We start from the raw sequence: 12,512 nt of genomic DNA, 5'->3' as shown, positions 1-12,512 counted from the left end.
CGCGATCAGAGTGCATATTACGCTCGAAAAAAAAGCATTCTTAATCTTTAAGCTTGCTACGTCTACATGAACAGACTTTGAGAGGCCGTAATTTTCGTATATATTATTACTAAGCAATAAACATTCGACGACCATTAGATAATGCACGGTCATTAATACTGGCTGAATGTATATTCTTGTCTACATTTTCTCTATACAAATTCCATTTCCTCGTTCAGCCATTTTTCCGACAACATCATCTTCTAAAGGCATTTTGCCTTTAATTAAATTCGAGAGACAGGAAGGCGACGATCGTCCAACTTGTTCTTGATAAAACCAGTTGGCTATTCTAATAGCTGTTAACTGTGTTTCGTATAATGTCTGCAGTTTTCCTCGTTGCGTCATTCTGAATATTTAGGCGTCTTTTGACTTCATTGAAAGAACAGTGTATGAGCTAGGATGAAGATGCACTCGTGTAAGATAATCGGTAATTTAACTCGAAATAAGAATGGATCGTTTAAAAGAAAGTTGAACTTTTTAACCAAAAAAATTTTCACGCGTCCGTTGCTTTTTTTTTAGTAGAAATTACATAGATTTTACGTTTTTGAAATTGTTGGAGAATATTAGCATAATGGAAATTCCGTGTGAGAGTGAAATAATATTAATCAGATTCCGAATCAGTTCGTTACAAATTCCAGAATCGTACATTAAAATGTTCTTTCGTTCTAAATTGATTAAAGAGCGGTAGATGTAGGTTTTTCTTTTGTCGGTTTTTGAAAGTATACATCATACGACTCGGTTAAGAATATGAATATTTATGTATACAATAGAGATTAAAGGTTGATGATCGTACTGACGGAGTGTGTTGTGCAACGTTGTAATTGCAGGTGGGAAAGACACACGAGGAAATGGAGAAGATCGCTCGTTTGTTGCCATATGTCTCGCACAAGAACGAAGTCGTAGAAATCGCAGATCCAATCGATCCCAGCAAGCTACTTCCTGGTGAGTATTCTATCAAAATATCGTCAATTTTATATTCGCCTAACTCCATTATTCATCATTAACCAATGTCAAACAAAAATCGTCCAATAACTTATTCTTCTCTCGCCCATTAATTGCATAGGACTCTTAAAATTTTCATCCTACTTTCCAATCACGATCGCTTAACTCTTTAAAGCAGTGCTATCGTTTATGCTATCGTTTATGCCACGCGAACCTGGTCACACAAAGGGAATTGGAAATTACAAACGAGACACGAAGCTTTCGCATGACAGATCCTTTCAAAATCGATAGAAATTTGCTTACCAAGCTTTCCAAGGTGTCTTTAAAAATTCATTTATCGTCTTCCGTAAGAGAAAACACAATTATTTGAGACAACGTGTGGAATATTTTAAATATTCTTGATCGATCGTCATGTCCACTATATAGATTATCGTTTTAATAATGAATCGCGTAATTTTTTAAAAAAAGCATTACGTTAATGAAGTTACGTAATTTTTCTCGCGCTCGATACTCTACATATTAATAAATTAGTATTCAGTTTAAAATATCAAACGCAAAAAACGCGAACCAATCCATCATACGAGCGCGCTTTCTATCGTCTGCGTCCATCATTTATCACGGTGGCAGATCTTATCGTTGGAAATACTTTACGACTTTTTTCATTTTATATGTCGTTCATATTTTTAATTAACGTCGTATTTTATTTCGTGCTTCCCGTTTCCTGATCCAGATGACAATGGCTACTGGACGTATCTGGGTTCGTTGACGACGCCACCCTGCAACGAGAGCGTCACTTGGATTCTTTTCAAGAAGTGCATCGAGGTGTCTCATCATCAGTTAAACATCTTCCGCAACTTACGTAAATTCTCCCGTGGGGAGGAGTGCCCGTGCCATGAGAACCATGGAGCGGTAAGTGGATTCAGTTTCACGTTTGCATTCTTTATACTGTTAATTCATTACGAAGCACATTATGAAATAAGCAACGTTGGATAAATTGAGGAGAAAATGGAATACCACTCGTAGAAACCTTCGAACATTTTAGAGCTTCCCAACACCAAAATTGCAGGAGTCCTGCAATCGCCATAAATATTTGCTACGTTGGAATTTTGCATAGATGCTGAATTTTAATCGAATGTTACAATTTTTCATAAAACCTACATTTAATACATCAGAATCTTGCATCGACATCGAACTCTATCGAATGTCTCGTACTCAATGAGATTTTACACAGCGTAAAAGACAAAACTTACTAAATCTGACTCCCGACAAACGAACGAAGAATATTTCTAAAAATTGATCAGAAACTCCTATCGACGTCAACCAAGGTGGAACAAAACGCCCACTGGACACCTTCTCCATCGGTTCGATTAATCTTTCTCTCGCCTCGCAAATCCACCGTCTTGGCGACACATCGCACACCCTTTCCTTCCATTTTTTTCTCTCGTTTTATTTTTAGCCGTAGCGCCGCGTCAACGTCCGACCGCGAAAGAATGAATTCCCGATCGGCGGAATCACGGCCCAGTTTTCCTAATTCCGGCGCCTGTGTGCCGCTTGTTTCAGGTAATCAACAACTTCCGTCCGCCGATGCCACTCGGAAATCGCGTGCTACGCGAGTGTGGCAGCTTCTGAGCCGGTTCACCGGCGATGCCGCATCAAGATCACCCGGTGCCGGGTGAAAAACGACGGGAAAGAAGCGACCCAGCCGCGTTGTCCACCATTATGGTGGACCATGGAGCGACCGCGACCACTCGATGGAGCGACCGCGACCACTCGACGCGCTATGGTCGCCAAACTTGCATCGCCGTTCAACCTTCATTCTGTATCGTGGACCTTTCTCGCTGGGAGAACGAAGTGCCTTCTTTGTCTGTCGAGGATTTCCGGAATGGTGGTCGGAAGAAGAGAGGACGAAGGACAAGAGAAGATTTTTTATGGACAAACTGGTGGATGAAGATTAAAAGATACAAGCTGCTAAAGAAAACACATTTGTACGGTGTAATTGTAGGCATCAAGGCAGTGAAGAGGGTTCATTTGTAAATTGTTGTTGCTTGAAGTTTGTTCTTCTAGGTATAAACAATTCAATTTTACGCTGGAAATTAGGCTATATTTCTTCCTATATATATCTCTCACTGATACTTCGTGTTTGTTATAAAAAAACGAACGATAATTGATTTCCTTCATTTGTCTGGAAAACACGAAGTGTCGATGAGACAGAAAGAAAAGTACATCGATTGATTTGTTGGTCCATAGCAACTATATATACTAGCGTATTTCTGATGTAATATCGAATGGCGTATAACTAGAAAAATAAGTCACAAACTACATTTTTGTACACGAACTTCCTTCGTGTCTTAATGTCTACAATCAGTTTCTAAATATCGGCCACTTTTTTAACACCCTGTATATTCTGGATACGTCCTTCGAGGAGTTTTAGTATATAAGGTTGAATTAAGTAGGATAAACGGAATGATTGACGAGTGATTGAATAAAATGCTGTCCATCGTTAATGATAAATGAGATTTTCTTTAATCAATCGTTAAATATTACTTATGGTATTAAAAGGAGAAGAAGATAAAGTATTGTATTAAGCAACAGGGTTTTAATTAGTTTAATTAACTTTGAACGAACCATAGCGGCGATCTATGGTGAGAAAAGAGAAACTGTTGGACAGCATTGGAGTCGTAAGAAAGGAATGTACAAAGAATCGTGTAAAGAGTGAAATTTGGAAATCATTTCAAAGGCGCCATGACACAGAACGTTCGATGAACGTGTAATAGTGTTATATATGCGTGTCTTGTTTGAATGATCGGATACTATAGAACGATAGACGTGTTAACGATTGTTCATGATCTCGACGATAATCGCGAAAGAACAAAGCAATGCGTGAGCATTTCACTTCGATTCCAAGCGCAATTAAAAAATCGTAGTTGAAACGGGAGGATTTCGCTTGAACCGTATCATAGAGTAGAGACTATAGATATTTAGTTGAAAATTTTTGCGACTGCTTGTTTTAACGGATACAGAAACGAGAAACGTGCCTATACGTACATATATTCACACTAACGAAAGATTCACTCAAATTGCAGCGGTTTATAGGAAATTTTTTAAATCGTAATTTTTAAAACGTTTTACAAAGATTTTAGAACAGGCCCGTCCACTATTGATCGACCCACCAAGGATCAGATACCATCAGATACCATAAATCGGACAGATACCATTGTTTATGGAATGCTGTATGATGATTATGTTTCGCGTATAAATAATTATATACACTATATACGTATATCTTTACACATATGTACGGGTGTGACGTTCAATATAGATGTTTGCGGTTTGTATAGTTTGTTAAAATGTCCGAGGCTGCCGAGTGTCATCAATGTGAAAATGCAGCTAACGTTAGCCTAATGTTTGATTACGCGTATCAATCTTTTCTCGAAATTAACTTGTGGATTGGAAAAACGTGGAATTATTCTTCTATAAAATTAAACAAAATAATTAAATTTAAACAAAGTATTTTCGAGATGTTTTCAAACACGAAGAGACGAGCGTGGGCAGAGGTGCCATTTTACATTACCCACACGATAATAGTAATCTTCCTTCTAAGTCACTTTTCGAAGCACGGAGAGAAAACCGCTCGATACGCCTCGGACTATGCACGCCTATGTGCCTTTTTAATCACCTAAGTGAAGTAACACAATTGTATAATGTTGTTAATACATATTAACTTTCGTGTCTGAGACCATTGAGTATTTTTCACTCAATTATCACAGACGCGAAGAACAATGGAATTATCATTTTTGCATATTGCAATTTTATTTTGTAACAGATGCTTTTGTCGTGACGACAACGCCTCGTTCATATACATATATATTTCTTTCTTTCATTTTATCTAATCAAAATCGGGTAACCATACATAAAGGAAGCGCAGTGGTTACAACAAATATTTGCATATATCTTCATTTTTCAATGAAGCTCTTTTGTTATCAGATTCTACATTTCATTTTCGTAATATCAGATTTTCGTAGTCGTATGAAGGTATGAAACAACCTATGGGATCATGCAATATATTATAGCAATATATTGTATTATAAATACGTCAATTTCTTCAAATTTGGTAAAATTGTGAATCTAGGTAGAAGAAACAGTGACGAAAAAAATATTATACGAATTCTTAGGAATTCTTTTCCATAGTCACAATGTTAAAGAAGTAAAATTTGATAATGTAAATTGATTCAAAGATGTTGATATACTTAAATTTAATTAATTCATATATAAATACTCTAATAAATACAATGGTGTGGAAATACTTTTCGTAGCCATTGTAAATGACTGCAATCATAGTGGAAATAATGGGTGCAGCATTTGCATGGAGGTGTAAAAGAAGTTTACACGAGTTACCGATTCACATATTATTCAACCCGGTTTTGATTATTGTAATATATTTGCGTGACCGTCGATAAGAGATCGTAAAGAGCTTTCTTCGTACCGGAGTAACAAGTGTCAGCTTTTAATATGCTAGTTGGAATGCTGAAAGTTTTACTCCTCCTCTTACTGTTGGTTTTCTCCTGAAACGTGTATTTTACGTTAATGGACATTTTACTTCGAACGTGATAATGGAAAACGTCGTGTTCGTTCTCTGGTAACGATGATTGTATCTAAGTTTTCTTTTTCCTCTCCTTCCTATATTTATTGTTGAACACGTGAGAAGCAATCTGTATATGTATTTCGTAGCATCGACTGTGATAAAAGAAAAAGTAAGAAAAATGGTAATAAAGGGTCGCGAGAGATCTCGCAGCGATAACATGTTTAAATGTTTGTTTGAAACCTAATATATTCCTTATATAACCATTTGTATAGGTCCGGTACACGAATCTATAATGAATTGCAAATAATACATTTCATTTATTTACTTTTGTGTACTTAATAATTGAACTGCGTAATTTTATGCATTTCTGAGAAATTTGAACATGCAAAAATACATAAAATAGCCAAAGATAAGAACTCTTTGCAATACATATTTAGCTGATGAAATCTTTTATCTAAATGACCATTTTTTAATTATATTCATAAAAATATGAATTTGCGTAAATATCTGCAGACTGCTAATGATATATCTCATTTATATTTACTTTTATGGTCAATTGCCCTTACGAATAATATTCAAAGAAATAACTTGTCACATTTTATCATTACAAAAGATCAGAACATAAAAATTATGGTAAGTTGGCAGAAGGCATTTCCTGTAACGAAGAATAAAAGAAACAAGATGCAACGACTTACTACCGTTAATTCAGTGAGGAAAGCATCCATCTGAAAACCGGTTTCAATGGTCGATCCTGGGATTCACGATTATATTATAATGCCAAAAACTAGGTATAGGATGAACCCATACACCACGTTCTGTCCTTGGTTAATAATCACGGTCATATAAATCATATATGACCGTGGCCAATGATAATAGACATATCTTCATACAGAATCACAAACGAGGTACAGAATAACATGCAATAATTTTTTGTGCCACACAATTCGAGTACATCATTCTCGTATCGTATACATCGCAATCGATTAAGTATACTAGTGGCACAGACGAGGTACAGGCACGTTTCCACACATCTTCAGCTGTTCGCGCGCGTTTCTACGCATCGCCACGTATCTACGTGCGTCTCAATACGTCTAGGAGCATTTCAATACGTCTATGCCCTTATACATCCTTGTTGCACATTGTCGTCTTCCTTTTTTATCACCACCAGTGTAGCTCATCCTTGTCGGACACTATCGTCTCTTTTGATTAACGCACGTACAGTCTGTCTTTGTTGCACTCAATGGAACAGGTCTGGAAATTGAACAAAGAAAATTCAGAGGCGACTTCAACAGAAGGATTAAGTTATTTGACCTCTAATTAAAAGCATCACGCTGTATAGAGCAGAGATATGGGATCGGAAAGAGCAATGCAGGCTGGAGGTGATACAGAATAAGTATCTCAGATGAATATTAAGGCTCAAGTGGAACAACTCAAGATACATTGTAAAGGCTGAAACAAATAGAAACAAAATCAGAGTAGAAGCAGGTATAAGGAATGCAACATTTGAAGAAAAGATAAAGCGAGAGTTAGATAACGGAATATTTAAAAGAGACAGAAAGAGAGGGTGCTGTTTTTCCTCCGAGATTATCAAATTTCTTTAGCTCTTACGATAAGAATTATAGAGTGACTCATCGTGTATCACAGATTTTTAAGTATCAATCAAATTTGTCGAATATAACTTTCCTTCCGTACATTCAGTGTAAATATCACCCACCTCTGGCTATTTAGATATTCTTTGTTACGTTACGATCTTGAACCATGTAATTACAGCAACTGTTTAATTTGTTTTCTACTGTAGTTCTAAATATTTCTGTTTAAAATAAAAATACATTTTACATGTTAAAAGTTACAATTGTTATTAAATACGTAATGATAATAATAATTAATAATTGTGCTACTCTGTTACATACATAGTATACCATATATATTATAATGTATTATGCTATATATATATACAGCATATAATATACTAGTATATCTCAAATCAAATATTCTAAAAATTGCAAAAAATATTTTAAAAAGAGCAAATTATTTTTTCATAATTATTTTTGTGATATTTAATTTATACATTATTCATAAATACAACTGATTATAATGATTTGGTACATTAGTTAACTATTATTTAGAAATATGTTTTTATAATGTATATTAATTTACTTTAGGCATTTAAAGTAACAAGTTGGACCTTTTATATCTAAAATTTGATAGTTATTCTGAGTGCTATTAAACGATTTTGCATTATGTTAATATACTTAGTGGTTTTTATACGGATCATTCTTGATTTGATTCATTCATTCTGAAAATCACTTCATTTAGTTTTCTTCTTCTCTTTACATAACCTCTTCTTTTTCCCTCTCTCTCTCTCTCTCTCTCTCTCTCTCTCTCTCTATTAAAATTTTCTGACCAGTAGCATCATTTTATTTCGATCTAAAATACATGTCATCTTTAAGCTTTATATAGCAGTCAATTTTATTTAATCAAATAAAATTATGACATATAAGCGCAGGTATCTATGAGTGATCTATGAGTATCTAAAGTGATCTAAATATTAACTTACGTGTGTTTACTTTTTACGCATATCTCACTGTTTAACCTATCATAATATTTCTTTGTTTGAAACATAATAAGATCGCTAAGAAAAACATATTTTTTCCAGGAATCTGACGACTAGTATTCGTATCGCTCCACTTACCGAAGAGCAGCCTCTGCTATTTTCATTCCTCGTCACCATTATTCGCTAGACAAACCGTAGAGTGAGATGTCAGTTTAATGTCGGAGACTGAAGTTGTTAGACGTCGCGAAACGACGTTTGGTAGTCACGTTTGTGCGTATTTGACGTAGATTGTTGTTTTATTTTTATATAATTTACTACTTTTATACATTACTTTAACATTTTGTGTAATTCTTTTGTGCAGATTATTGTTCGATCACAGAGAAAATTTCCAGATATGGCAGAATATCATCAATTTCAGATCGCTATTTCTTTTATTGCCCAGCTCTGTTTAACAGACAAAAAAAGTACGTCATGTTTTATATTTTATAAATATTCATATAATCATAATATTTGAAATATATTAGCTATATATTTTTTATTCTGAATAGGATGTTTCTTTGTCCTATGGTAAATAAATAATAATTAGTTCGTAGTTTTGATAAAGCAATATTTTCATAAACAATAACTCGATAGAAAAAAGAAAGATACAAGAGTAGTGTACTTCTTTTTCTGTCATAAAGAACAAATTATAATATTGTTTACTTTGTTACAGATTTCTTTCAATCTTTATTTATCTTACGGGATTCGGTGATTCCTATTTGATGATGGCGGCTTCATAATAACTTTCCTCGGACCACAACGATATCAATGACATCGTTGGTCACATCTAATCGTGAATCGTAAACACTTTTGTTCCTCTGGTCGCTCAATCATGCCGCGGGGAAAAAATCCTAATCAACACAGACGACGGTTGTATTACGTAGAACTTATGACGAACATATCGGAAGCAGGTATTTATTATCTTTATTAGTAAACATTTTTTATCTGTACTTTATTCGTTAGTTCGGAATAGGTTTCTTTGCACGTCGCGTTCTGCATTTTAATATAAAGAATTGATACAAATAATCTGATATTGAAAATTGTTCTATTCGGGTGCAATACTCGCTAAATCTTAAATCTAGCTTGGGCCTTTCTAATCACAAAACACAAAATATTTTATGAAAGTGAAGTGAAAATACAAATCGCGAAAGCCAGTTCAAGTGCATATGGGCAATCTTACCGATCGCTGTACGTTCTTATCTGCGTGCTCGAACAATATATAAACGTTCGACCACACTTCAGTCGAGTTAGTAACTTTACCGTTGATTCTCGAAATGAAGTTGGTTGAAAATGGTCGGACACGTGAAACGACGTGGAATGCGATTTTCTTGCGGCTTTCTTGTGGTTCTATACCCAGTTGTCGGAAGTATAACGTATTTTATGATGCCTCAGGAATGAATTAATATTTCATGTATAGTCGTTGACATACTATATCACGGGAATATAACAAAAAATATGTGGTTAATATATATAAAATATTATTATTATACCTATAAATGTTTCATAATTTGATTGCTTTGGAAAAGTTGCTGGGCAAATTGAATGTTCCCTGCTACATATACAAATATATATACATAACCTTCAATTTGTCTAACAATAAAGCATGGTGTGCTTTCCTCTGTGGTTTAACAAAACACACGCAATAAGGGAAAATATTATCCCAAGAACATGTTCAAACCTGACTCTGACATGTTTTTCTCGGATGTAAACAAACTCTTGAAATCTACTAAAAGATTTAATCTTTGTTGCCTTTGTTAATTTCTGTTATCAAACCGAATAAACCACATAATTTTCGTAAAGTTATTTCTCATAGTTTATAACGTTTGGGAAAAATTCCGGCCTCCATTTTTTGTTCCATAGAAGCGACATATCTACATTTTTAGCATTCTATGCGCCTCGTACATACAGGAGTGCAATTAATACATATAATTTTGCAGTGGACAGATCTCATTTGGTTCCCAACATTCGAAATGCCTCTTCAGTCCAATCTATTTACGACGAAAGGAACAACCACCGTCGAGGAGGCGTGATCTAAACACCCAGGATCGGTTCATTTTCCCATAACCCTTCCTAGTACAGGAGTACAAATTCCAAAGGACTAGCATCGATTCTTCAGCCCATTCTTTGTAACATCTCTGCCGATTCATTAGACCAGTACCCGAGACGTGATGTTTTTCATTTTCGAAGCCTGTTGCTCTTCTACCTTGCGATTTTGGAATCAAATCATCACTTCCACCAATTTATTCTAACATTCTACGACAGAGCAGACAACCTCCACCGTAGTTGCGTGATCGGGGTACGAACGACCGGTTTGTTCCCCAGATCCTTGTTCCTTTGGCTGCACCCAGTAATGGAAATGATGATCGATTAATTATCAGGAACGTATTGGTGGATGATTATAGAGAAAATATTGTAATTGCATAGTGTAATCTTTGCTAGTGTACCAAATTTCTTTGTTATTTGTTGTGGTCAATTGAAATAATGATTATACACAATAGGATTTCATTCACTGATACAATGCGGATGCTCGTTGGGTAGATAATGTCAGAGTATGCGCAAAGATATCTGAAAGACATGTTGAATTAGGCAACGCGGGGAAAATACGCGTTAGATTTGCAACGCAAGTAAAATGTATTATGTGAAATCTTAAAATCCACCTTGATTTAATTGTATTATTAGATTTTCAGTAGTTCTCAGTTTTATTTGGCACAACACATGAAGGAATTTCGAGGTTGCGGAGAAACAATTAATTTTCGTTTAAAGATAAACAACTTGTCCGATGCGTTAAATCGGATGTGACTGAATAATGGTGTGATCGCTAGAATCAGAGGATTATAACATTGGTAATTCATTATTTTTACATTTAATTATGCAAATATATGTATTTATAAGTAGTGTTTATTTAAGAATTCTAAAATATTTTGTTATCTTTACTATTATCAGGTTTTGGAAGAAATTCTTCAATGGCTGGATGAATGAGAGAAAGAAGCAATAGATGGCATTATTTCAGATAATTGGAGAGATGTATCGTATATAGATCGATCTCTATTTTATCCTATACTGAACCGATAATGTCGCATGTGACACTAAAATGGTATGGGGAACTACGTAGTTCTCGTGTCATGGAACATTTTTTTTGTAATTTATGCAAGGTCTATCTTATTCTTGGTCAATATCAATGCTATTAATAATAATTTTGATACATCATATGATGGTCATAATTCATCATCTAAGCATAAAACAAAAACATCTATATCCATCATCGGTATATTATCGATAACCGATAATCATCTACCATCGGAGCAGTGACAGCTGAAAACATTGGCTTAGGACAGAATAAACGTGACATTAAATGAGACCATAGACGGTTTCCGTAAGGATACATATACAGTTGAAGAAGGACTAGAATTCATGTATATATTATATTATTCCTATAATATAGTTTATAGATTTGTTAATTTATAAATTGTTATTGATCGTATCATAAATTATCAGGATTCTTATTAATCTTTATTAACAAATATTTTCCAAACACATTTGGTTTTTAGTATAAAATGAAACGTTCGCAGATTTGGAATCATTGCCTTAAATTATTATATAATTCTGAATCATCAATTTTCGATACCTTTTTATCATTCGAGTGGGAGTTAATCAAAATGTTAACGTCGAATGAAACATAGAAACTTGTGTCTTCTTTAATTTTACTATACACATATTAACACATATGTGTCATATGTAACAAATCATTAATATTTACACATCTTTAATAACTTTGCGTATGATTTTATCGATTGTTGTATTCTCTTCTGTCATCCAGGAAGCTTCCATCGACGTTCTTCAAGCGTCGAAAAATGAATTCTCTTACTAGGAGAATAGGATGATACAAGAGATCATCTAGTACTGCCATTTTATTTCTACTTTTCTAGTACTGCGCGTCTATCTTAGTCACCAGGAAAGCATAATCGTTCAGAGAAATTAAACTACAACTTCTTGCTTTCCGTGTTCTCCTATTATCCTCCTCTTGCGATTTTCTTACTAGGGGAACAATTGAATAAAGAAGTTGTCATGAAGTTGCCTGCGTTTCATATTCTCCTGTTATGCTTGTTAGAAGAGAGCCTTCAAAGGCGCTCAACACTCTCGAAAATAAAATTACATATTAGGAGACTATAAGAATATAAGATACGAATGTAAGATAAGAAATTAATTGAAAAGATGTTTTGAAAAAACACATTTAATCGCACAACTTCTTAATAATTGATTATGTGGATATTTGTACGTGTATAATTATAATTAAAATAATAATTTACGTGTATAATTAAATTTACAGATGTTTGTAATTCTTATTCCAACGAAATT

At 34.4% G+C, this 12,512-nt stretch overlaps 1 protein-coding gene and 2 long non-coding RNA genes across 4 annotated transcripts in view; 2 read left to right on the top strand and 1 right to left on the bottom strand.

Moving 5' to 3' along the window:
• The window catches only part of LOC100745583 (carbonic anhydrase 1), a 28,834-nt gene extending 23,051 nt beyond the window's left edge, over window positions 1-5,783 (top strand). The window contains exons 5-7 of the mRNA XM_003491961.4: window positions 867-981; window positions 1,712-1,890; window positions 2,542-5,783. Coding sequence (XP_003492009.1) covers window positions 867-981; window positions 1,712-1,890; window positions 2,542-2,610 — 363 coding nt within the window. The 3' untranslated portion in view covers window positions 2,611-5,783. The remainder of the gene's footprint in view (window positions 1-866; window positions 982-1,711; window positions 1,891-2,541) is intronic.
• Window positions 5,784-7,920: 2,137 nt separating this feature from the next.
• On the bottom strand, window positions 7,921-9,086 carry LOC117152087. Of its 2 annotated transcripts, XR_004462325.1 has the most exons (3): window positions 8,820-8,957; window positions 8,121-8,561; window positions 7,967-7,990 (listed from the first exon to the last, which is right to left on the bottom strand). It is a non-coding gene; the product is annotated as an uncharacterized LOC117152087 (long non-coding RNA). The 2 variants fall into 2 exon arrangements; XR_004462324.1 differs by having other exon boundaries at window positions 7,921-8,561; window positions 8,820-9,086.
• LOC112213410 lies at window positions 8,256-12,476 on the top strand. Its single transcript, XR_002947303.2, has 6 exons — window positions 8,256-8,387; window positions 8,479-8,581; window positions 8,830-8,949; window positions 10,094-10,452; window positions 10,836-10,999; window positions 11,100-12,476. It is a non-coding gene; the product is annotated as an uncharacterized LOC112213410 (long non-coding RNA).
• The last annotated feature ends 36 nt before the right edge of the window (window positions 12,477-12,512 follow it).

Source organism: Bombus impatiens, unplaced genomic scaffold (genome assembly GCF_000188095.3).
Source record: "Bombus impatiens unplaced genomic scaffold, BIMP_2.2 scf_0645, whole genome shotgun sequence".
Lineage (NCBI taxonomy): Eukaryota > Metazoa > Arthropoda > Insecta > Hymenoptera > Apidae > Bombus > Bombus impatiens.
This window is presented reverse-complemented; position numbering and strand designations above follow the sequence as displayed.